This window comes from Electrona antarctica (assembly GCF_951216825.1).
Source record: "Electrona antarctica genome assembly, chromosome: 10".
In the NCBI taxonomy this organism is placed as follows: Eukaryota; Metazoa; Chordata; class Actinopteri; order Myctophiformes; family Myctophidae; genus Electrona; species Electrona antarctica.
The window spans coordinates 33,373,808-33,401,451 of NC_136791.1; the positions used below are offsets into that span (position 1 = coordinate 33,373,808).

The 27,644-nt window shown below is 41.7% G+C and overlaps 1 protein-coding gene across 3 annotated transcripts in view; it reads right to left on the reverse strand.

Moving 5' to 3' along the window:
* Window positions 1-27,644, reverse strand: part of LOC306931616 (AT-rich interactive domain-containing protein 5B-like) — a 92,511-nt gene that overhangs the window by 33,109 nt on the left and 31,758 nt on the right. For all 3 annotated transcript variants that reach the window (XM_079513071.1, XM_079513072.1, XM_079513073.1), the window contains one exon: window positions 24,580-24,810. In XM_079513071.1, the coding sequence (XP_079369197.1) occupies window positions 24,580-24,810 (231 nt within the window). The remainder of the gene's footprint in view (window positions 1-24,579; window positions 24,811-27,644) is intronic.

Consider the following 27,644-nt stretch of genomic DNA (forward strand, 5'->3'; position numbering starts at 1 on the left):
GATAATTATTTATAGAGAAACTCACGGCTGATAATCATTTATACAGAAACACACTGCTGATGATCATTTATACAGAAACTCACTGCTGATGATCATTTATACAGAAACACACTGCTGATAATCATTTATACAGAAACACACTGCTGATAATCTTTTATACAGAAACACACTGCTGATGATCATTTATACAGAAACTCACTGCTGATAATCATTTACACCGAAACACCCACGGTCCTGTGTTTCCTATTTATTGTCATTGTATTTGGCAGCTTTTCAATTTTCATCCTTTGAAAACAGCCTCTTGGCAGCGTGCTCTACTTGGCAACGCCTTCATTCATGCTTTAGTTTAGTGGAATGGCAAGTTAATTTGTGTTTGTCAGAACAGACAGCACATGTAATTTCTAACTGTAATAAGAAATGGAATGAAACTTAATTGCTAAAAACAGGAGGGGCAAGCGTATATGAAGTTTACAGTCAACAAATGTGGAATTCCTAAGTTGGAGAGGTAGCGGTAGGATCGTTTAAAATCAATGTTGTGCACAACGTTTTACAAGCCTTTTAGCCAGTGTCTGATAGTTTTAACTGCTGTATAACTGCTCTGTGATCCCAAAGCTGTCTCTCTTTTTTTACAATAAAGACTACATCAAAATCAGACATCATGTACTTTTAACCACATAGGGTGATTATAGTCCCTATTATGGACATGTTACAGTATAATATGTCAACGATTCGTCAAAATGTATATATCTACATGCGACGTGTTGTGAGCTTGTAGATAGGCGAGTTTTGGTGAAAAGCACCAAAGACATCTCATGAGGGAGTCTGGCAGTGTGCCACGGGTTCGACTCCCGATCCCGACGGCCTTTACTGCATGTCTTCCCCCCCATCTCTCTCCCCATTTCCTGTCAGCCTACTGTCTGTCCCTCCATACAAAAATATAAAATAAAGGCAAAAGCCACAAAAAAAAAAAAAAAAGTAGTATAGGGTTTAAAGGACCACTTCACCACTTTTAAACCTATCTTCATATAATAGGTCCTCACTAATACTCATGATCTGTGTCTCATAGGAGGGCTGTGGGCAGTTCAGAAACCGTCCTCCAGTGACATTATCGATGGGGAATACAAGCTAATAGAAACTGCAGGTTTTCTTGTCCTGAAAAGTTGCAATGCGAAAATGGAAGCCATCGATCTCACGATAATGAAAATCTAAACATAAAAAAAATCTTGTTTAAAAAAAATCTGCCTAATGATGATGTCACTGGAGGACGGTTTCTAAACTGCCCACAGCCCTCCTATGAGACACAGACTGAGTAGAAAGAAATCGTGCCATTTTATCATGATTATTAGTGAGGACCCATTATATGAAGATAGGTTGAAAAGTGGTGAAGTGGTCCTTTAAGTGGTTAAGAGGGAAGCGAGGGTATAATGTCAAGCAGCAAGTGTGATACATTCTGGACAGCTCACTCAAAGGAATAAAAACTAAACTGGTCACTGTGGGAATAATATTTAACAAGATATATTCACGATAGCAATTAGCAACACATCCATAGATCCCTATTGAACAGGGCAGTTCCTAGTGACATAAAAAAAAAACTCAAATCAAATCAGCATGGCCAACCAGCCATAAAGGCAACACTTTCCACCAGCCTCATTTACACATGCATTTATCTGTGTTTTAACCAATAGAGGGTAATGGAAAAGCACAACATACTCTGTTCATACACTTGAGTATTATGCAGTTGTTTACTGGCCCACATCATCATGGGTCAGCATCATTACGCGCATTATTCCAACGGTGCGTTGGTCCGACTCGCCCATTACTAACCCTGTCCCTAACTCTAGCTGCATGCAAAGCCACGTTATCGGACTAATGCGCCGGAAATTACGAGCGGATCCCCAATATCATCACATCTCATTCTCAAGTGCAATAGTTGCACGTTATGACTACTGTATATTTAAAATACCTCATTGGTTAACACTCGAGTGAATACAATGGAATAAAGGTCATAGTAAAATAAGGTGTTTTCCAAGCACAGTTTTATTATGGCACCGCAGATATCATCGCACTACCTCTGGCTCCCCCCCACCCCCCTCGCATCGGAGAGCTTACCGTTGTTAATTAGAACCACATGAACCTGCCTAGATAGGAGCTCTTTGTTTGAAAAGGCAGGCAGATATAATTGCTCAGTTCACATTACGCACACAATAAAGTATTTAAACCCTCCAAGTCCTTTTTGTACACCCACGCTCATGTCAACTAGTGACTGTAATGTAACTTCTTGGCAGACTGCCTTGCCTTGACGCGGCAACACAAACATGAGATAAGCACAAAGGAAAGAGAGTGAGTGAGAGAGAGAGAGAGAGGGAGAAAGAGAGAGAGCAAAGGAAGAAAGAAAGAGAAACTTCAAATGAGCCAAGTTCAGTCATGTATTTCACAGCCTCGACATTCCTTCTTTCCATCTGCGATGACAATTAAATCCTATCCAAGGTTGTTCCCTGCCAAGGGGCCTCTGTGATTATTTTTTTCAGATCAAATTCCCATCAAGAAAATGTTAGAATAACACTGCAGCTGAATGGAGCTAAGAGGTAGTCATTAGAAAGGGTAAAAGTGATTGCGACTCAGCAGCCTCTCATATTGTGTTATTATTTCCATAACAGCTACGGCAGGGAAGGGAAAATTACAAGGGCATTTGTCATTTGCTATGCGGTTGTCATCCCTTTAGTGTTAAATAAAAAACACATTTTCAACATTGTGATCATCACTTGCAGTACAGCGTAGGGTGTGTTTTAATTTTGTTCCAAGTTCTCATTCTTTCTTTCTCTCTCGCTCTCATTCTTTCTCATTAAAATTAAGATATTACATCAACCCTTTTTCATAACACACATGAGTCATCATAGTCGATATGGACAGCCCTGACGCAGAGCTGGTTTCCATCCCAGCATGTGGCAGACAAGCGCACCGCATATCCAGTACTGAAGCCATTACTTTGTATATTTGTATAGATACCCCTGGTTAAATATAAGTGAAAGTTGCTCTGTCAAATTTGTACTCGAGTTGAAAGTACTGAAGTACTTGCCTTTAATAAGCAAGTAAGTACAAATTACAAAGTACACTGCTCTATTGAAATTCTGACTTTTTCCAAAAGAATTCAAAGATTTTCCAGACATTTTCAAAAATATATAAATTATAATATCAATAGTGAAAATAGCAGTTCTGAAGCTGACAATAATATTTGCTATTTTCATTACTGTATATTTGAAATAGGTTTAAATTCATAATTCGACAACTCGTTATTTTTGTATTTTTCCTGCAGTCCGGGTAGGGAATGAGGCATTACCCCAGGTGAAGGAGTTCAAGTATCTCGGGGTCTTGTTCACGAGTGAGGGGAGGACGGAGAAGGAGATCAGCCGGAGAATCGGAGCGGCAGGGGCGGTATTGCAGTCGCTGTACCGCACTGTTGTGACGAAAAGAGAGTTGAGCCAGAAGGCAAAGCTCTCTGTCTACCGAGCAATCTTCGTTCCTACTCTCACCTATGGTCATGAAGTGTGGATCATGACCGAAAGAATAAGGTCGCGAATACAAGCGGCCGAAATGAGTTTTCTTCGACGGGTGGCTGGCATCTCCCTTAGAGATAGGGTGAGAAGTTCAGTCACGCGAGAGAGACTCGGAGTAGAACCGCTGCTCCTTCGCCTGGAAAGGAGCCAGCTTAGGTGGTTCGGGCATCTGGTTAGGATGCCTCTCGGGCGTCTCCCTATGGAGGTCCTCGACGCACGTCCCACTGGGAGGAGACCCCGGGGCAGACCAAGGTGCAGTTGGAGGAAACACATCGACTCACTGGCCTTGGAACGTCTCGGAATCCCCCAGGAGGAAGTCACTAATGTTGCTCTGGAGAGGGAAGTCTGGAGCACTATGGTGGAGCTGTTGCCCCCGCGACCCGACTACGGATACGCGGTTGAAGATGGATGAATGGATGGATAGTTCTTTTTTTGTTCTCTCTTAGAAAAGCACTATATAAATCCCAGATATTATTTATAATGTACAGTACCTTTCCCCATCCTAAAAAGCGTAAAGGTAGTAAAAGTAAAAAATGCAATATTGGTCTTTGAAATGCGGTGGCGACTCAAACGTATCTGAAAATACAAATACTCAATTAAGTACCACTGACATAGAAACATACGTTTTTCAGAACAAATGTATTTATCGACCTCAGTCCAAAATGGGTTAAGTACAGTACTCAAATAAATATTCTTAGTTACTGTCCACCACTGCCCGTATCCAAACCAGAACTCAGCAGTGGGTCTCATCGAGTTCATGCCCTCAGTGTGGTTGCCATTTATGTATTTATTTAATATCCAGGGTGGACCTATCTGTAGCCTCCTAACACCATGCACTGCACATAGAACACAGTAATAGTTACATAACTTGGCCAGGCTCTGTTTACATATTTCATCAGGTCACATTCCACCGCATCGGAAATAATGCGGAATTTACTGCAAAATGCTGCTGCACAAAGCCTGACGCTGCTCCATTAAGAGACCATTCACTGCCTAATTAATGTGGGCAATGTGCATGTGAGGAAATAAACATGCGCGCGCGTGCACACACACACACACACAAGCGCACACAAACAAACAAGCGCACGCACACACACAAACAAGCGTGCGCACACACACACAAACAAGCACGCACACACACACACACAAACAAGCGCGCACACACACACACACACAAACAAGCGCGCGCGCACACACACACACACACACACAAACAAGCGCATACACACACACACAAACAAGCGCGCACACACACACATGCGGATGAACGGATGTTGAGAAGTGCTGATGTTGCCTGCTTGTGACATCATTGTACTGTATAAGAGAAAAGTCATCCAAAATGAAAAGAGAGAATCAGGAATGGCCAGAATTTCTGAACCTACATACAGTATGTAGCAAATACAGCGATGATTGTGGTAGTCGTGTGACACATACAGGAAAATATCGTTGCAGTCAGGAGGGGAAAAAAGCACAATACCATAATTATTTCATTTTTTTATTTTTTTATTTTTTCCATAAATGAAGGCCCTGTTTTATACTGACAGTGTCATGCAAAGCTCACAGCGTGGAACTAGTAGTGGTTGAAAGTGGTTACAGTGTATCTGCCTGTGGGTTTTTATTTATTTATAAATAATTGTTAATACCTGTCATTAACCAATGACAGGTATTAACAATAATAACTATATTGGCAGCCTGGCAGGTTCTTTATTCCATTTCCCTGAAAAGCATCACTTTTGGACATACAAGGACATACTGAAGAAGTGAAATCCTTCAAAGTGATCTCTCAAGACTATGCTGTGCAAAAATGGTTGTTTATCAAGTCACCCAGTTCCATCTGCCCCAAATGAGTTAGATTTATTTGTAGGTCTGTGCCTCTGTACTTAACTGGGTTGCTCACACCACTTGAAGTGACCAGAGGGCTCTCGCCTTCTCAAGACCCTGGAGGCATACTGTACATTTGTGCACAGACAGACACACACATCCTCATACAGAATAATAGATAGTATGCATTAGATCACATACTCTTACAGCACAATGCAGCAGTTGCAGAGGTACAGTATATGAGATTAGGCACGCACGCACACACACACACACACACACACACACACACACACACACACACACACACACACACACACACACACACACACACACACACACACACACACACACACACACACACACACACACACACACACACACACACACACACACACACACACACACACACACACACACACACACACACACACACAATTCCCTCGGTGTGAATTCATCATGCCTTGTCACAGAGCACACCCCCAGAGGCATGGAAGTCAGCTGTGAGATGTGTAGTCTTGACAACTTGATCTTTGGATCCAGTTTGAACACTCAGGTCTTACAAGCTTTGTGACAGAACTTTGTCTGATACATATATATAAGTGTGTGTGCACGTGTGTGTGTGTGTGTGTGTGCGTGCGTGTGTGTACAAACCTAGATTATATAATAGTATACCATTATCTATGTTTATTTATTTATTTTGAATTCTGATTGAATTAAACACAGGCCTGCTTCCTCTACTCTCTTTCATTATGATTCAGCTGGTGTCACTGATGATGAAAAAACTCATTAAGAGACTGCTCTGGATGGGTTCTGATGGCTCAACACGACACAGTGGAGCCACAGGGAACCAGAAGAAAATTAGCTGATTGACTCTGGTTGATGAATGCAGATGCTTCAACAAAACACCTCTCACCTAAAGTCTAAAACTGAAAAGTGCCCCCTTGGATGAGTTTTTCTGTAGCGATTGTGCCATTATAAAACCCATTCTTTATAATCTGATGGTTGAATATACAAGGTGATGTTGAGTTTTGTTCTATCGTCTAAGGATTTATCTAAATGAAAAAAGGACTTGCAGCTGAATAATTCACTCAAGACTTAACAGAAATTCTACACCACACTCTCAATAGCAGTGAAGTCAATTGAGGTGAGGCACAAAAAAAAAGACTTCTCAACTGTACCAATTAGCTGTTGCCCTCTTTACTGAAGGGACGCTAAAGCAAGGCACTACTTTGGGTCCTCGTCTTTGAAACAGACTTTTTCAAGGTTGTCATCCCCTTGATTTTAGCATAACTGAATAAAGCCTTCCAGAATTGTACTGTACCTACCTGTATGTTAGCTCTGCCTGTGTAAAATGTTCTGTAGGTCAGTAGAATAAAACAGGAATTTGGTGCCTTATCAAAGCTCAAAAGAGGGATGGGGAAGAGGCGGGCGAGTAATAATTAACCACTTTTAACCTGACGTGCCTATCATGTCATAGGCTAAAATAAACAAAATAAAAATACATGATCTACAATCTCACAACGCGTCATAATGCATGAGCTTGTAGATCGGCCATTTTCGGCTAGGAAGTATGAAATAGGGCTTAATGGTTAGACAATCAAGGTTTTAGGGTTAACAATAACATTGATTCTGCGATATTAGGAGAATAGAGTAGAAAGGTAATCGATTAGTACTGTGTGAGTGAATCAAAAGATGAGCAAAATGTAATGACACCTGATTTAATCTATTCTGCCCTTCAAATACTCTGAAGCTAAGGTGAGTCTTACTGTGAAAGTGTGAATGCCAGCTCATTAAAGTCATGTTTCACCTTGATAGGACGTTCACTGTTTAGGCCACACACCTCCACAATATAAGGCATACAGACGTGATGATATTTCTGCAAGGTTGCATGAATGACTTGGCGTTTATAGTCAAGTATTAGTCTAAAAGCATTTCAAGTACTTTTAGGTACTTCAATTACCTAGTAGTGGTATTGAAATACATGCCCTTCACTCAGTTTAATTTGAGAGCCTTAATTTTGACATTACATACTAGCAGAACAAGTTAACTGACATGAGAAATTACGCAAGTCTTCACTTAACTTAACATTACTGTGACAGGCGTCCAATATCCAACTTTATTAAAAAAGTGTCAATTAATTCTTTACATGGTGGATCTTTACTTGTACCAACAGGCCATTCTATCAGGCCTACTGTACATTTCAACAAGTGAGTCGTTGGCTGCAGTCGGTATTCAGGAATGGTGCCACATGCCTGAGTACAACTTTAACTTGGGGAACACAGGCAATGGCAGGCAGCTAATATTTGGCATGCCTGAAATGCCCATAACTCTCTTTGCCACATCTGACATCTGATTTATTCAGCAGCTCCTCCACCCCAAGGCACGTTTCTGTGCAAAGTCATTTGCGTCACACTGATGGGCACTTTTTTTCAAACAATAAAAGCAATATGTAACACGTCAAACATCTCTATCATGGAATTGATCGATCACTGTGGCGCAGGGCTCGCTCACAGAGTGAGAGGGTGGATAGTGTACAGGGATTATTAATCGTCAAATTCTCTATGCGATGTCAGAGGATTTGACTGATTCATTAATATAATATAATTAAGCGGTTGCGGAATATAAACAATAAATTGCAAAACACCTCACAGCGCCAATTGATAGTGGTTAACTCTCACCCATGAACACAGCCACGCAAGAGGAGGAATATTCCATCGCACTATGAGGCTGAAAGCCATGGCCAAGTTTAATGAGGAATGTGGTCGACTCATTCCGAGGCGTCCGATACTGGTTACTGTTACACACCCAAATTATGCCTGGCATTCGGCAACAACACCCTCCTTACTGTAGATACAAAGGGACAGACCAAGAGAACGAGAAAGGGAGAGAGACAGAGTAGGTATAGCGATGAAGTGACAGCATTTTTCTGAATTACCCTGATCACACACACAGAAGCGTTACAGTTCCTTACAGAATATTTGTAGCACTAGCACCACAGCAGCTATGCTTAAAATAACACTACTTTGTCTGTCCCCTTATAGCCCTTTGGCAGTGAGGGACACAAGTCTGTCACAAGCAATTGCCCATCTGGAAGCTCCCGCGAGTTGTGGCTCTGTGCTTGCGGCACACCTATGGTCGCACCGGCCGATCTGACCAATATACAATAGACACACATATCTTTGTCAATTCACTTTTAAGAGTGGAACCGTGCACACTAGTTTGCCAAATCTCTCAAGAGTCTACGGTTTTATAGTTTATCAAAGGCACGTGAGAGATACCCAGACAGAGAGAGAGGGAGAAAGAAAAAAAGACCTGCAGGAAGAGAGACAAAGTAACTGATGGAGAAGACTGTGCATTTAAAGGAGGTGGGGTTGGGGGGTAGAGAGCAAACCATTTCAATTTCCCACTGGCGTTCACAGTCGGTGAGCAGTGTTGTGTTTGGAGAGCACCTGTATCGGAGGCTCCTGACACACTGAAAGCAGTGTAGTACAAGGCTGTGAGAGTGAACACTGGAGTACAAGGGAAGGATTAGACAGGCTTTTTACTAAACGAGCTAACAACAGCCACCCACTTAGCCGCAGGTCCTCAACTCAATAAGTCTCGAGCCGGAGAAAATCTGCCTCTGCTCTGTCTCTACCCATCTCTTTTCTCACACTCTCTCTGGTGGGCTGATGTTAGTATACAGCAGTGATTCTCAATGTTTTTAATTGGAAGTACCCCCAGTTTGATATGCCTTAGGCCCTTTGATAAGACTTTGTATCTCTGGAACCCCAATATACACTGTACAAGTGTACAATGAACCAGTAAGGGTTTGAGGACCCCCTGGAATCCTCTAGGACCCCTGCAGGTTTCCAGACCCCGCGTTGACAACGTGTTTGTAGAGGACCTGGTATTGACCTCCACTCACCACCTTCACGCACCCTAAACCAGCCGAAAAAGCACCATATCTCACACACGCACGCGCACACACACGCACGCACGCACACACACACACACACACGACACAAAGACAGGAAGTCATGCGAGGTTGACTAAACGTTTGTCTTTTCTTCATGACGTTCAGTGTCCCATCTCTGTTCACTGGTTTCTGGGGGTCCCACTCCTCTCTCTGTTCACTGGTTTCTGGGGGTCCCACTCCGCTCTCTGTTCACTGGTTTCTGGGGGTCCCACTCCGCTCTCTGTTCACTGGTTTCTGGGGGTCCCACTCCGCTCTCTGTTCACTGGTTTCTGGGGGTCCCACTCCGCTCTCTGTTCACTGGTTTCTGGGGGTCCCACTCCGCTCTCTGTTCACTGGTTTCTGGGGGTCCCACTCCGCTCTCTGTTCACTGGTTTCTGGGGGTCCCACTCCGCTCTCTGTTCACTGGTTTCTGGGGGTCCCACTCCGCTCTCTGTTCACTGGTTTCTGGGGGTCCCACTCCGCTCTCTGTTCACTGGTTTCTGGGGGTCCCACTACGCTCTCTGTTCACTGGTTTCTGGGGGTCCCACTCCGCTCTCTGTTCACTGGTTTCTGGGGGTCCCACTCCGCTCTCTGTTCACTGGTTTCTGGGGGTCCCACTCCGCTCTCTGTTCACTGGTTTCTGGGGGTCCCACTCCGCTCTCTGTTCACTGGTTTCTGGGGGTCCCACTCCGCTCTCTGTTCACTGGTTTCTGGGGGTCCCACTCCGCTCTTGTCGTCTCCCAGCCCGTCATCTCCTTATACAAATACCGTACTACATCTCACTGGCTGTTTTTATTTCCCTTAAAGACTGCACCCTCCACTGGATGAGTGACAGCAGTGTGTGCACCCATCATTATCTCCCTCACGAAGCCCTGCCTGTCGCCGTAGCCTGTGGCACACCTCAGTTTAACTTGTATTATAAATAACTGAGAGAACAGCCCTTTTCTTTTGCATGCTGCAGCAGGTGAACAAAACAAAGTAAACCAGTATGAGGAAATATATATAGGTAAACTGCTGCTCCTACCCGTTTGGGATACCGGGGCAGTGAAAAACAAACGCGCCCTTAAGGGTAGACTGCGTAGGAGAGGAGATGCAGAAGCATCCCGATGACCTGATTCTGCAGGGAATGGAGGTCGTTCACGTTTTATTAAGTCGCCCACAGAACTGTGGAAGCACTAACAAAAACCATCGAAATGCCAGGCATGCATATCCAACATCTTAGGCGCAGGGTGTGCAGCAGAAATGCTTGTAATTCCACATATTGTGCATAATATATTGTTTGCCACATTATCTCAATTCCAATATCACATTGGTATGAACAGCTACAGTATGTCTATCCAGTAGTACGTATCAGTGAATATAAAAAGGGGTATGCCTTGCCAGTTAATTGTTAGGGTGATTCAATACCAAAAAAACGATACCATTTTACAGTGTGGTAATATGACCATAGTATACAGTAGCAGCTATGCAAATGTCTTAACAGGTACTGTGCAGTAGATTATTCATGTTTATACTGTAGAATTGATACCCTCTGTGGGCTCTCTGTGAACACAATGAGATTGCCTCCATTTGCTTCTAAATAAGTGCTGTTATGCATGCAAACACACAAGGTAATATAATTCCCCTCACAAATATGGAATGAACAGGCACTCGCTCGCCATTTTGAAATACGGCCCTGGTGCCTCGACCATTATCAGGTGCTTAAATTCTAATATGAGACTACTCTGCAAAAATGGTGCTCCTCCTCGTTTGTCCCGACAATTTGTCAAATTAAATCCCGCCGCCGGAGCGTGAGGAGGGGGACACATGGATATGGATTTGGATGTGAAATCGTTGCCATCCCACCCACCGACTGCCAGACTACCTGTCACTCCTGTGCATCTCCCATCCATTTCTCTTCCTTGTACTGTAAAATTTGTGTGAGCAGGCAGCCAATGTAATTACAAAGGCGGACGGAGAGGGGGGGGGGGGGGGGGGTTATGCGGTGGGTTGGGGGAATTATTGCAATGCACACACGACAAAACGCGACATTAAAAAGCCATTATCAGAAAAGGGAACAATTTGGCAGATCCATGGCGGAGGGCAGCTCCCACCATATGTTTGCAGGGGAAGGGGGACAACAAGTCAGTTAGTAATTATCAATCATCATCAGGAGAAACCTGTCAGGAACACTGACTAGGCCCCGGCACACTCCCGACTAGCGTCGCCATGGAGACAAGCCCAGATCCCAGCAAGTAAGTGTGTGTGTGTGTGTGTGTGTGTGTGTGTGTGTGTGTGTGTGTGTGTGTGTGTGTGTGTGTGTGTGTGTGTGTGTGTGTGTGGCAGAAACATTATAAATACTCTGACATATTTTTAGCTCACACTTCAAAACTTCCTCCCACATTCATCTTTCTCAGGTAGTTCTTTTAACATGTGTCTCATGTGGGGTCCCTCTTCTTGAGACACGTCGTCGGGTGGGAAGAGTGAGTTTGAAGGGTAAGTGGGTGTTAGATTTAGGGTCGAGGTCAACGTTTTAATTGGCTTACACTTGCCCTTGGGGTTATGCTCGTGCTGTTGCTGGGGTTAGCGAATGAACTAGTTGCCAAATGAATTAATGTAAATGGGGTTTCCTCGCCATAGTAATGCAAGTGTGTGTGTGTGTGTGTGTGTGTGTGTGTGTGTGTGTGTGTATATATGTATGCATAATGCTCCAGTAATGAGCTCATTTCTGTGTCCACACTAGAGCGGTACACAGGCTTTCCATTCAAAGTGTCATCATCAATATCCCTCTGCGAGAAAAACAGGACATTTTCCTCAACCATCATGATGACTTTGTCGGTTTCAATCTTACATACTTCTCTCGCGTTTTGCATAGCCCACCTCGCCATAAAGACAACATTCTACCCTGTAAAATCCTGAGTGTTCGATTTGAGCGTAGATAATAAACGGAACCAAACACAACCGGAGAACACTGAGGATTTGACTGTGTACATCACAGTGTACAGGAAGTCTAACTTCACATTTCCAAATGCGAACATTACATTGGCAAAATATGGGACTATAGTGGTGTCTTTGTGTGTGTGTGTGTGTGTGTGTGTGTGTGTGGGGGGGGGGGGGGGGGGGGACTGGTCAGCACTAAGTGTTATGTGCATGCTGCGAGGCAAGGAAATCCCTGAATATATGTTTTATACCGTTTGAAATAGTTAACTTTTTTTTTTTATTAGGTCAAAAGGAGGTCGGATTGGGATAAAAAAAATCCCAAATATGGGTATGACTGGCTTCATAGTACGGGCGTCATATATGACTGTCGTCTCACTGGGCGTATGAACCACAAAATATCAACATCATCAGACCCAATATCCCTCTCCTCTCTTTACCAGGAAACCAGAAGGATTCTCACTTAGAAGTGACCTCCAATTATTAAATACGATTAGCATGTAAATAAGAAAGCAATTCGGGGACCATGAAATTAGCAAAAGTGAGCCATGAATTTCCCCGACTTTATTATGCCTGTTTTAGAGGGAAAGTAAAAGGAGGGAGCAGAGTGTTCTTAATGTATTATTTGTGTGCCGTTGTGCATGCTCACCCCGGGGAGCAGCAACATTAGTCTTTCATCAGATTAAATGAAGCGAGGCTGAACCATTCCAGGAAGAGCCAATTAAATTGTTCAAAGAAGTTTATTATTGCAGAGGATTATGAAATCATTCTGATCGGATTCATTTGGGTGTACGTTTCAACAGGGGTGTGAATGTGTGTACTTTTATCACTGTGTAAACTCATAAAGCCTGTGTATGCAAGCCTCCCATTTGTAAGGTAAATAGGAGCTTACCGCATATGTGCATATATATATATATATCCTTCCCTTTCTTTCCTCATTCAGTGAAGGAGCCTCATAACAGAAGCATTGTGCCAACAGTGCCATAAGGACCTATTAACCCACATCAAACATCAGACTGGGGCAGCTTTTAATCTGAGCCCAGACTGACACACACACTGAGGAATGCGGTGGCCTTTGACCCTGGAAGAACTTGATAACATTAGATCAAGACAGACACACAAGGCGCGCACACAGCTGCACACTGTAATTACAACGTACAAAACGCTTTTGTGTTGCCCTGTTCCGACAACATACAACCATTGTCTCCCGACTGAATTTCCTCTGCCGACACACAGTGACGTTATGCTGTCTAAAGTTAAAAAATAAATAAATAAATAAAAGTTAAAATACACATAGATTACACAGATGAGAGCTACAGCCTAATAAATGCAAACTGTAAATAATAAATATCTGAAGTGAATACAGTATGTGTTGGCAAGTAGAAGCTACAGTATAAAAGAAACCTTAGTATTTAACTCTTAGATATAAGTGGGTAAATTAACATGGAAGATTTGACTGTGTAATGACTATTCTTGCTGCAGTTTTCATTGTTAGTGATGAAAGTACAGTAGGAGCACTTAAGACGTGTCCCAAGTACACGCCCCATAGTACCATGAGTCTCAAGTACACGCCCCATAGTACCATGAGTGGGTGACCATTATTACTCTGAGTTAAATCTGCACTGAGGATGTTAGTGTGAAGACTCAAAGTTATAGTTATATAATATAGAGGAAAAGAGAAGAAGAAAAGAAAAGAAAAGAGGGCAAACACTTAAATATTATTGATATTGACAGACTGTGGTGAGAACTCAACATAAATCACCGTATTTCAATCTGGGTGGAGAGAGAGAGAGAGAGAGAGAGAGAGAGAGAGAGAGAGAGAGAGAGAGAGCGAGAGAGGAGGGGGTGGATAAGCTTCAAGGCTTATCCTATTCATTACTCCAGGGGGTAGAAAATAGCAGAAAATCATAGCATCGACCTATAAATAAACAAATGGCTGGATAAACACAGTGCTCATACATCAATAAAACATATGTATTCTAATAGATCACGCTCTAGTTACATTTGATGGGATGGAGTTTCAAAATTAACCTAGTCATAATTGTAATTCCAAAAATCTATGCTGCATTAAACTATGGTGATTATAAATAATCATTCCCTTCAAAGTACAGGCCAGACCATCTCTCTATTCCTTGTTTATAGGCCCTTGTGTAGGAGCCCTGAAGGCTTTCATCGAAATACAATGAATTAAGTTAATTAAGGATGATGTTTGGATCTCAATGTTATGTACTGTAAACCTACACATTAAAAAGAATCTTCAGAATGTTGCTACAGTATTTACAAATTCTCAACATAGCTAAATGTCTCTTCATCTTTTGAGTTCCAGTTTCATCCCTGAGCAATATTTTTTGTCGAGAATGTCACATTTTTCAGTAAATGCCTTGGAGAAGACTGTATATTTTACAGAATGCTCATGCACAGTCCTCCGTTTACCGTTGTCCTACAGTATATCACTCGCCGGTTGAAGCCATGTGATTTGCTGAAGCTAGACATCAACCGTGTTTTGGAAACTAGAAGTGACAACAAGCCTGTACCTGCAGATGTTAAGTGAGATGCTAGATGCTAATCAAAGGACTGCTTTCAAGATCCCGCTCAGTTGACTCAGTTGAGGTGGAAAGTACTGTAACGTGATAGAATAAATAGGATACAGTATTGTATTTATTGCACAGGTTTAAGTCAGGTTTAACAAGAAATTCTCTCTCCTTAGAGAATTTCTTGTAAAGTTAACTTTCCTCGACCGTGCACCCGGTAAGACTGTTCAGAGAAACTAAGACATTGGAGTCGTGCGGGCGTCCTTGCTTTTAAGTCAGGTTTAAGTCATTCAGTTTAAGTCATTCAGCTTAAACATTTTTAGAATTGTACTGCAAATAAAATGTCCGGGCTTCTGGAGACTGACCTGTGGCCAGATGCTTACTTATCTATATGAACCGTTTGCTTAAAAAGAAAGCCTGTATGTACTGCTGATTACATCATATGTTGAAAAATGAAAAATCATGAACTTATTTAGAAATCATGTTTTTATATACTGTAAATACTATAGTGTTCTGCACATTATGTTCTACCGGTATGTTATTTGTACTGGCCCTACTATTTGAAGAATGAATAAAACAGACCATGCATGAATTTATCAAGGCTATAGTCACATTTTATCACTCTGCTGAGAGTATAATCCAAAGCAGAGGAGTGACTCTTGAGAGTATAAATATACAGTATGTAATTTCTCGTGGTTAAAAAAAACAAAACAGTGTTATGCTGTGGCTCTGTAGGAGGTGAACCGAATACAAGAGGGCTTGTCTGTTTGGATGTGCCTGTATGTGGTTGTCCAGGCAAATCTCACAAACCACTGGACCAATAAGTGCCAGATCTTTCGTGCGCACTGTCAGCAGGCTAAGAAAATAGTATACCTCTGCTACCTTTTGCATATTTAACTTTAATAATGTTATAATGGAAGTCAATGGGGGTTGGATCAAGCTAAAACCAAATTTGAGGTCATATGTACGTCACAGATACGTTATAGATCACCGACGGCTGGCCACATGAGCTTCGAGATCCAAACGCTGTTAGATGTAGTCTTGTTCGGCCAACAAGGTACATGATGATGTAAACTGATCATTTGTTTCAAAGAACAATGTGCTGTTAGATGTACTGTAGTCTTGTTCGGCCAACAAGGTACATGATGATGTAAACTGATCATTTGTTTCAAAGAACAATGTGCTGTTAGATGTAGTCTTGTTCGGCCAACAAGGTACATGATGATGTAAACTGATCATTTGTTTCAAAGAACAATATTGCTTATCATTACAGGCTGTCTCCTTCAGAGTGCTCATGTGTTTTTATTGGACTGAAAAGTGAATGTGAGAGAAAGTGCGGCAAGCAGCAAGGCATGTGAACACAGGGATGGTTTTTGCACCGTGACATATCACACCACCCAGTTTTGTGTCCATTCAAGAAATAACTAAATGAAGCTGAAAGGAAGGAGATTTATTGCCATTCCAACCATCCATAATAATAATGGAAAACAAAACTCAATCATTCACCTCACCGTCGAAGGTTTACAACAGGGTTTCAGAAAATGCCTGGAACGCTGAGACAACTGCATGTCATCTGGAGGAGAGATTACTCTGAAGCTGACAGCCTGTAATAATGTTCTATGCACCGGGGTCTTTGAAATGCAGGCTAAGTCGTACAACTTTTTGATCAGCCCTCACATAATGTAACCTTCAAGCACATGTTCAGCTTGCCTTTGATGCAATAACACAAACGCATGCCCTAGTTATGAAATCTGATTCTACGGTTGCAGCGTATTATATTATCCCTCGCCTTTCTAAATCTTACGTTTTATGACCTCGCTATACCATGACATATGGTCAATAAAGATGCATCAACTGATGGTTAACACAATTCCATGAAGGAGATAGGAATAAGGGAGCTTAGTAAGCAATTTGTCAGTTACATTAACAGGTGGGGCTGATTATAGGACAATCCTATACTGGTCAGTGCATATTTCTTTCATATATTGTGATTTTATGTTTGAATAGAGGGAGAGTGGGCTCAAGTTTAGGAATAAAGGACATCACGCATTCATGCAAGTGATACCACCCACTAAAGCTAGCTACAGTATATTGTGTCATTCATTTTACAGCTACAACATACCTGACATGATAGAGCAAGATTTAAAATAACTTCCTTTTGTTCTCTCCGTCTCTCCCTCTGTTGGGATATCAGTTTCAGTAGGAAGAGGAGTGACAAATGAAGACAAAGAAATCTTTCTTCTATCACTGTTTACATTCTGTTCTTATCGTGGTAGTACTAGGGCGGCCCTCCCAACGCGCACGTACACACACGCACGCGCGCACACACACACTTAAAATAAAGCAAAAGTAAATAGTATTGTTTAGGGCATCTGGACAGCATTAATATGCTGTATAAAAGTAAAACAACATGTTTCCTCTCCTGCCACTTTGGGGGATTACAAAACAATAATAAATAAATAAAAGGATTCCAAAGAAGGATTCCACTGAAAATTTTCCTTTTTAATAAACATCAAACGGTCACAGAGCAAGAGCTATTTCAAACAGAAAACACTTAACCGCACATGAAATATACGGTTTCCATGCCAAGAAAACGTGGGGAATGGAGGTCAAAAGAGAGTGAGTTAGTAAGACCATAGAGAGAGGGAGGAAGAAAGAGAGAGCCTCTTCACCCCAAACATGATTGCCTCACCAACTTTCAAAATACTGTTGATTCAAGCAATGTGCACACAAGGGGTGTTAGGTTTCCAAAGGGGTTGGGGGGGAGGTGAGTAATTTGTGAGCATTACTCCAGAAGAGGAGAACAAAAGGAGAATTATGGCTATAATATTCTCTTCAACACATGCCCAAAATGAGTGGCTTTCAAGCAGGCATGAAGAAAAATACACACATTTCCACACAATAAAATCCCCATCAATTTTAGAGTTACAAATTAATATGATGGAAATAATGATGGACAACCACTGCACCGTAAAACATCAGTGTTCATTCATCAGACAGGACTAAAATTAAGCTGAGATATAGTTACAGATTATGCTTTACAGTGTGTATATCCCGGCAAAGTAATGCTAGTAATATTTAGTGCTATCACAGCAATGAATCCGAAGTTACCATCATCTGTCATGAACATTTCACCTTATCTAGTAACTCCCTCTCTCTCTCTTCTCTTTCTCTCTCTTTATCTGTCTCTCTGTTTAACAGCCTATAAAAGGACTAACCGTGTAACAGAAAATTGTAGTATAAGCTATAAACGTCCCAGCTTGTCTCTGGTTATCTGTTGCGTAATAAGTCACTTCCTAAACTGTGTATCTGTATGTACATCTAACACAACAACCGATGTGTATCAGAAGTGTATGACACTGAATAAACAAACATGGACTCGGACATTCTGGCTTCACACGACTGCACAGTGAAATCCCCAGCGTTCATTTAAAGGAACATTTCATCTTTTTCCCCCTAATGCTCACTATAGGACTGTACCATGTCAGTCTTCTTCACACTTTTTCTCAGAGGCGGACTGTGGATAGTGTGCCTGCTGATGACCCTATCGATGACATGATCGGTGGTCATTTCAAAACATGATTTCAATTTAGCTTCTATGTCAGTGTGCTAACTTTACAGGAAGACAAAGGGCAGTATTATGTATGTCTTAAGTACCAGGTCTTATAACTTAACTTAAGACCTGGAGGCGTGGTCTTAGGCTCCAGGTCTTAAGTTAAGTAATAAGACCTGGTACTTAAGACACGCATAATACTGCCCATAGGCTGTAGTTTGTCATTGGTAGGAAAATTCAGAAATATTCTCAGCCCACTTCTGAGACACAGAGCGAAGACATAAATGGTGGCCTAGCATGAGCTAGGAAAAATTATATGAAGATATGTTTGAAAATAAGCAAAGTATTTTCACCCATCCGAGGCCAAGTACTGTAGCAGTAGCACATTTGGTGTCCCTAGGGGCAATTGCTGACTTTTCCTCAATCAGAGCCATAAGATGTTACAATTTAAAAATTAACCCGTGTTGGCAGAGAGGTTGTGGTGGCCATAATGAGTAAAGCAAATGGCATGAATGTCACGAATGAGGCAGTGGATGGATGACGCTGATGTGCCGGACATGAATATGGAGCAGTTGGGCTCAAAGATATGCAACCAGTCGCCGTCACAGAAAAAAAACAGGGCCACGGACTATGATGACGCTAATGCAAAACATGAATATGGATCAAGTCAGATAAAGCACACTGGCCAACAACAGTGACATTCACATTACCGATGCAGCGATCACATTAGGGGTGACCTTACATCAAGCTGCAGCCTCGCAAGCAGGCCTGCGCAAATATTTAACTTCTCAACGACAATTGTCAGAAAGTGCCGTGTTCACCTTATTATTGCTACCGCCCTAAATACTTTCCCACAGAACATTACAGTGGCATTACAGAGATCTTTAATTTAGGACATACCTAGCCCCGAAGTAAAACCAGTATGATGGCATACTGGGCGCACTGGAAAAAAATAAAAGAAAACCTGTTGTCCCATGGTTATCACGTGTGCAGAGATCAGTACATGAGCACACATGCATATGGCAAACAGATAAGACTCGTGGGACCTAATCTGGTAATATGCTGAAAGCAAAACTGCACTGAAAACCACAGTCTACACAACAAACGCTAACAGGCTGCAGATATTTCATTTGGCCTCTCCTTCCCTAGCCCCCTCGTCTCCTCGACCCCCTGAGGTAGGTTGACACACTTTCATGAATTAGTCCAGACAAGAGGACAGCTATTAGAGCTGCCACAGCAGATTTAGCTGAATCCAAAAGGTCAGAATTAGCATTGAGGGAAGAATAGAAATAGGCAGTAAAATTGGTCCCCCAGTCAATTTCTAACTTCGCTCATTTAACAGCTGATTATGTCTTGTTCATCCACTGTACTGGTACTATCCTAATAAAGGTGGATTTAATATGTGCCGTCTTAGAATTTCTTTCAAGGGTAATATGAATTTATTCAGGAGCCATTGAGTGCATGCACAGTGCACACCTGTGTACGTCGGTGCATGCGTGCAAATAAAAAGACGCTGAGCTTACAGTCACGAGTGTAATGGCAGTCACTACTGACCTCTCCTACTTCTGACCTGCTAAACCTTCAAGTGAATGGCATAGAAAGCCTTAGTCAACCTAGAACTCCCTTAGGCTCTCTAAACAAACGTTTAGCTTCAATGTGGCTCACAAAGGAATGGCATTATTGAGCCAAGTGAATGAGCAACAGCTGCCACAGGATGTTAGCTTTACTATTCATAACTTATTTTCCGACTCCTACAACAATCTTCCCTTCTCACCTCTGCTGCTCCCCTACAAGAATGTGCAATTGCCAACTGGCAAATTCACAGGAAAAGAAAAACAATGACTTCTGACCAGAGGAGCCATTAATGCGAGTGCCAACTCGCTGTAACCGGGCGAGTAAAGGAAATATAAAGACAGATGAATCACATTATTCCATTGTTTTGTCCCCGCTCAGGGTTAATAAAAAGAGTGGGTTCATGAGGTAGAGTACAGTGAAAGCTCTGTTGAGTGGCAGATGGAGATGGTGCAGCACTTAGTTCATAATGCTTCACATGAATGGGGAAAATGCTCGTCATAGGCATGACCGCCACAGGTGGTGTATATAGTATAAACCGACTCACCCCATTTGGGCCGTGCCCAGTGAGGCAAAATGGAATTTAATTAGCATATTGAAAATTCTTAATAGGGAATGATAGCCAATTAATTATCAAGTATTGTACTGAATCGCAATGCAAGTCTTAATGAACTAAATTAAAAGCATTGATTCGAAAGTCTATTCTCGTTTCTTTAGATAGCTTTGATTTACTGGAGCTATCAAGGGTTACCGCACACAGATTAGAACACAAACAAAGCAGTAGATATAACTGCTGTAGAGAGTCCATAACCTCAACTCAAATACTCCTCTGGCATTTCTATCAGTGACAGAAATACTGAAATCAAAACCAATGGCTAAAGCTGTATTATCCAGTATGTTGGAAATCAAACCAAATGTAATTTTGACACATACAGAACTCCTTATAATTAGTCACATTGCAGATTATACCTGTAGGAAGGGCTTGACATTAACTTTTTGAGGCACTTGTCCTTCAGACAAGTTTCACATTCACTTGTCCGGGCACAAAAGTCACTTGTCCGGAGCACGAGCACACAAATAGGCCTACATTTTAAATAAACTAACTGTAAGTTGGTTTTACTTGGTGAATACATGTTTGAATATTAGGTGAATATTTTAAGTTTGCAAGTTAATAGATTAGAATGTCTATGATCTTACATATATATTTCATGTATTCCAAATACACAGCCATAGATCGGTCCTATCCGCGCAGTTACCAGACTGACCTCGTCGCCATTTAAATTTATAGCACTGCCTTTGCACCCACTCAATAATTCATTCATAAGACTTGGAGTCGTTTTGGGGACTAGTTTCATATTCATTTGAAAGTTCTGGCAGAAAATGTGTATTTAGTCAAATATCTCCATTTTTCCACGAGCTGCAAACGGCCGACATTCTCTCCGGCGAGGGGCCCAGAATGAGTGCAGGACTGAACTTACTTTAGGAAGCACAAATGTATGTGGCACACAAAATAGGCTGTGTGATCAATTACCCAACACCTGTCAATCGCAACACACCTGTCAATTGTGTGCGTCATAATGTTTGTGCTTCCCAAACATCGACTGTTCCCAAAGGAAGTTTTTATATTTTCAGTCTAGCTTTTCCTCATGTAAAAGTGGCGATATTTTACATAACATATGTTTTCTGCCAGAACTTTCACATGGATATGAAACTAGAGGACAATATCTGACTTAAAGTCTTAGGAATTAATTACTGGATGAGTATACACACAGTGCTACAAGTTTACTGCTAACTGCTCTGATAGGACTGATATGGCTGTATTTGGTATTTGGAATACATGAAATGTATGTAAGATTACAGACATTCTAGGGCTATTAACTCCTTTGCTGCCCCTAGTGTTAGCATGCTGGTACTGCCCCAGGGGCCTCTTCCGCTGGCAATACTAAACAGGAACTACTTTCAGATAGGTCAAAGGTCACCAATTTCATCCATTCAGGAGCAAGCACACCTTCGTTAGCTTCAATTTGAAGTGTTCCAGTTCCAAATTTGTCTGCTCACTTTCCCCGCCAAAAGAATGGGATGTTACTATAAATAGTGATCACTCACACCTGTCTTAGTCTCGAGACAGACTGTTGACTCTGCATCAAATTCAAAAGAAAAGTGGGCGCCGTTTTTCCTTTATTTGCCAATGGGTTCTCAGATTGCACCTGTCTGTACAGCACCTGATGAACCGTAGGGCAAAATGCGCTGTGCAATATATCCTGTGAAGCAAGTCCTGCATTTATTCGTGTTTTGGAGTGTGTGCGATACTTTCTTTTGAATGTTCAGTTGTTTTAACTCTATGTAAACTGTCTTGCATTGACCCGCACCACCACCTGGATATGCACGAGTGTCCTGATAGATAGATTATATATTACTTAAAGCATCTTTAGTCTTGCTGGTCTAGCAGCGACAAAACCCTACCATTTCAACGACTTTGAGTTTGAATATTATTAAAGATAGTTGATTGGATTCAAGCACAATTTTGGGATCGATTCATATTATCTGGCAGAATGTACACACTGAAGTGCTGCCAATGACTATTCCATATTCGAAAGAATATTCAAATGTAAAAAATAAAAGAATAATCCAATTTATTAAATTAAGGTTTGAATAAAAAAAGAACAATAAAAATGCTGTGAGTTCTCGCGAGACTGTGCCACGTAAACTGTTTACAAATGTTTACTTTTTGTATAGAACATGAATCAATCACTCAGGTGAAGAACCAGTTTGAACGTATTTTCCAAATGTAATGTTCACTCATTATCACGACACCATATGTTCAAGTGCCACGGAAGGTCGTCTACTTTGCTTTGAAGCAATGTGAAACGTCACTTCAGACGACGGCAAAATAGTCACAGTTGCAAAGTAGGACCAACGCTTTGGCTTGGCTTTGCAAACCGCAACCATATTGGCTACTGAAGTTTCACACGAGCAGTCATGTGGTTACTTACTCCTCTGAACACAGTAAAATACCCAACGACTTTTACCCCAATCTGTGCCAACCTCGAGAAATCAAGAATAGCTATTTAATCCATCTCTGCCAACCTCAAGATTACAAGATTTGATTAAAGTAAAAAAATAATATTTTTTACTAAGGCTGTCAAAATGATCGCGTTAACGGCGTTAATTAATTGCGTTAAAACATTTTAACACAATGAATGCATGCGCAGTCTTGACCCGCAGTGTCGTCCCTGAACATGTGTGAACGTCAGTCTCTTGACAGTTCACTTCGTACAACAGTGTCCCAGATTTCCATCCCAGCTAAAACACCCTAAACAGGCATTACTATGTAGCGGAAAAAACACCAATCTGTCCCGACTCCTGACGTAATCACACTCTGATGCGCGCAGCTCAGAGTCACAACTCTATGAATATGTGTGCACTGCTCGTGCTGATCCAAGACACAGAAGTAGAACATGTCATCATGTCCCTGAGGTAAACTTGATGTTGTTTGATTAAACACAACGTGCCACGCTGCCACCGAAAACTAGCTTCCCATAGCTTATTATTTTTGCGTCGAGGAGCGCTGTGTAACGTCGCCTCGGCCAACAAAACACAGCTCTCAAGTGATTGAAGTGAAGCCTGACTTGTGCTTCGTCGTATACGATGTGTTGCATGCCGAGAATGGTTTATCTGCAAGCTCACAACGCGTCGCATCCGGAACACGTTGTGATCTTGTAGATCGGCTATTTGCAGGTATGCATACGCGGAGAAATGCAAGATGTGAGACGTTTAGAAACGTTTGCCTTCACAATAAAAGCATTTCAGCTGTTGAAAAAAGCTATTATTACAGTATCAGCATATATGGACATATTTCACATAGGCCATATATGACGAGACAGAAGCAAAGTGGAAAAGGCCTACTGATTCGGTGGCATTTCACATTGCAAAGGGGTGCAGGAAGAGTGGGCACCTAAACATTGTGGGCACCTCAGTGTTAAATTGGCTTTTTCCCCCTCCAAAATGTAAAATACATAAATAAATCATTTGTATAATGGTAATGGGAAGGACATATTGTAAAAGTTGTCACTTGTGTCACGTTTTTGTTTGCAATTTATTTTATATTAAAACATATTTGAAGAATTTATTTTACCAAAAACAGCCCTACTCTGACAATAGCTCGCAGCAACGTATATATATATATATATTAAAACAAAACGAAATGGTTCGAATGGTGATTAATCATGATTCATTCATTTCGAAGCTGCGATTAATCCGATAAAATTTCTTAATCATTTGACAGCCCTAATCTTTACCTTATTTTCGCTTATGTGGCTGCATGGACCCCATAGGACTCCCATGGTAGAAACAGCCTACGTCCCAATCCTCGGTGCACGCGTGTACGCGGTCATTAGTGGTTTCTATTGCTCAGAATGGGATAAAGTACGATGTTGGGAGCTTAATAAAACATTAATTTGAGGTCGCGCTAACCATAATAATAGTCTGATCGGCAGAACACAGCCGCGAGCGACCCTGGTGTGGTAATGGCAGACAATCAGTTGCGGTTCGGCCGGATAATGCTTCTTCTTCTCTGCTTATGTCACGTTTTTCACTGGCACTGGCCTCACTGGCACTGGCCTCCCGTTACCTATGGTAACTGGAGACCTGTTAATACAGGCTTGGCTGGAAGGTGCCAACCGCAGCCGAACTCACCAAACTCGTCACAGATGCTCTCGTTCTGCAGCAGGGCCGGGTGTTCAAAGGTGTCCCGGCAGTACAGGATCCTGGCGTTCCCGCTCAGCGAGGCGATACCGCCCAGTGCCAGCACCGTGTGGTCCGTGAGCAGACAGGATGGCTGGTCCCTGAGCCGGGCCAGGATGGAGCGGCAGCGGCAGTACTGGGGGTAGCTCAGCACCAACACCCTGCGTCCGTCCTCCTCCTGACCTGGAGGACAACAGTGGAATGCAGTAACAGTCAGGAAGGTTCACAATGCTATAGGCAAACACTTTAATAGCACAATATATTAAGCCATTTAGACTGTACGACGTGTGGGAACGTCATAACTAATCCAACCGACGGGTTGCTAGGACGTGTACACACGTCCTAGCGCATTTTCATTGATATCAAACGAGAGAAAAATATTCAGATTTTCTTTTCTTTTTTGGGGGAGTTGGCATCTCCTTCTGCACCATACTCCTTGCTCTTCGCGCATGTGCATTGTCGTTCACTTCCCTCTATACGGCAAGGTATATTAAATGGAGGTAAGGTCACCAACGTCATTTTCGCTATCATGCAATTCCAGACGGCAGACTCGTCGCACCATTGGAGCCAAACTGCACCCGGAAGTTCGGCAGAATGCACTGGAGTCAATGAGAGCTCTGTGACCAGCTCATGAACACTATTTCTGAATGACTGAGATCTTTTGTAAAGTAATCACTTCTGGCAAATAACAGAAGACATGTAACACATTATTGTCTGCTGTGTTGCTTTTCGATGTGTAATTTTATAGAGGTATCTATTATTATTAAATTGTTTTTATTGATTTTTCTACACACAACAGGACATACCTACATACATATATACACCACTAGACTATACATAAGCATACATTATAGAGGTATCTAAAGAGAAAAAAGTACGTTTCTGAACGTGCCAAGTATCGCAAAACTGCCCACCGTTTCCTGTCTGGCAGACAAATGTCGCGAGACCCCCGAACAGAAGCGATAAAACTGCTGTTTAAATCCTCAAATAAAATGATATACTGTGCACTCTGTGCATATCGAAAAGCAACTGATTAGAAAACAAACTGTGATATGTATGTCTTCTTTTATATGCCTGAACCGATTATATGACAAAGGTCTCAATTGTTCATAAATAATGTTTGTTATGAGCTGGTCCAGCTTGCTCCATTCACTGCTTTGTATACATGGGGGGGCTGGGGGGGGGCTTACAGAGTAAAAGCAGCCCTATCTGCGCGGCACCCCAAGCTGTTATTTTGAAAGAAATCCCGGCACTGATTGTGTTAAGAGTCAGACTAATGGAAAAGTCAGAGACACTTTGATGTAGTATGCATGTACTAATATATACTATTTCGAAATACAGAATATGTTATTTGGAGTTGACGATTTGGCAAGTGATGACCCGTTTTTTAATTCCTTGTTTGTGAGCGTGAAACTAATTGGTGACAAAAAACAAAAACACTTCTGACCTTTTCTCCTCCTGATTATGTTAATTCTTTACAAAGTACAGTACTTATTAATCATAAATTAGATTAGGGTTCCAATGTTTTGATGAATTCATAGTGTGAATTTCACATGGCTGATTATTACTGGTTGCTTGTAATGTATAGGAACTGGAGCTTATTGTACTGCTGCACTCCTTGTTAAGTCATCCATCCATAAATTCATACAATCTGTCTGACTGACAATCTGTCCGTCTGAATATCCTTTGCATATCCCGAGAACTGTTCATCCGATTGACTTCACACTTGGTGGGTGTATTGCTGAGGACCTAAGGCAGTGGTTCTCAAAGTGGGGTCTGGGGACCCACAGGGGGTCCTTGGGGCGCAAATAATATGCGTCTAAAATGTAATATATATGAAACCAAACACAAAAGTCTTAAATGCTTTAGGAGTCCTGATTTGAATAAATACGTATAAACTCCTCCTGAGCAAATAATGCTGATGGCATTCGGTATGCAGAATGCATTATATGCAACAATTCAGAATGCGTGTTTCAGAATGCATCCAATGCATGTAATACATTTCCATTACATGTAATGTTTCAGAATGCATTACATGCAATGTCTTAGAATGCATTACATGCATTGTTTCAGAATGCATTAACGTAATGTTGCAGAATGGATTTCAACATACAATGTCTTAGAATGCATTACATGTTTTGTTTCAGAATGCATTACATACAATGTCTTAGAATGCATTACATGTAATGTTTCAGAATGCATTACATGCAATGTTTCAGAATTACACGCAATGTCTCAGAATGCATTACATCAACGCTGCTACAGTATGGTGTAAAGTGAAGTAAAATGTCATGGAAAATTCTAGTTCCTTACTGTTCAGGCTGACAAGGTTTAACAAGCAAGTTCGAGGTGAGGTGAGAGAAATCCTTGGAGCAATTTCTCCATTGGATGCCTTTACTTTAGCTAAATAGGTGCAATAGATTTTCTCCCTATAGGGTTTGAGAGAGAAAGAGATACCAGTGTGCTGGACCTTGCTACAGTCTGTAAAAATCTTATTTTATCACATCACACCCTCTGCACAAATCACTTATCAAATCATTTATGAGAGTGGAGCAGCCATAAAACATATGGAATTCTGCAATATTAGGGAATGTACATCTATATCAATAGCTTAACTACAGTAATAATTATCCGTCTATAGTATAGCACAGTGATGTGATATATGAAATCTAACTGTAACAATTGAGCTGCAAAGGAATATATACAGTGCGCACAGCCGCACACAGACACAAGCTGAAGTCAAAGTACAGTATAATTTACAGTATTGTTTTTTTAACTAAAGGCTTCAAAGGCATTCGATATGTTTTGATTATGAGGAACAGTCTTGTGGTTTAAAAGAAAGAAAGATAATTTATTGCATAGTCTACAACTCTACTTCACACCGAGCCTCAGTCGGCTATCTGACGCTTTATTCTACCATTGCATTGCTATTGCTTAGATATAGCATCCAAGGCATCTTTGCTGGAAAAACAAATCTATTTGAAGTTATTTCTACCTTTTGGTGTCACTTCTATCCT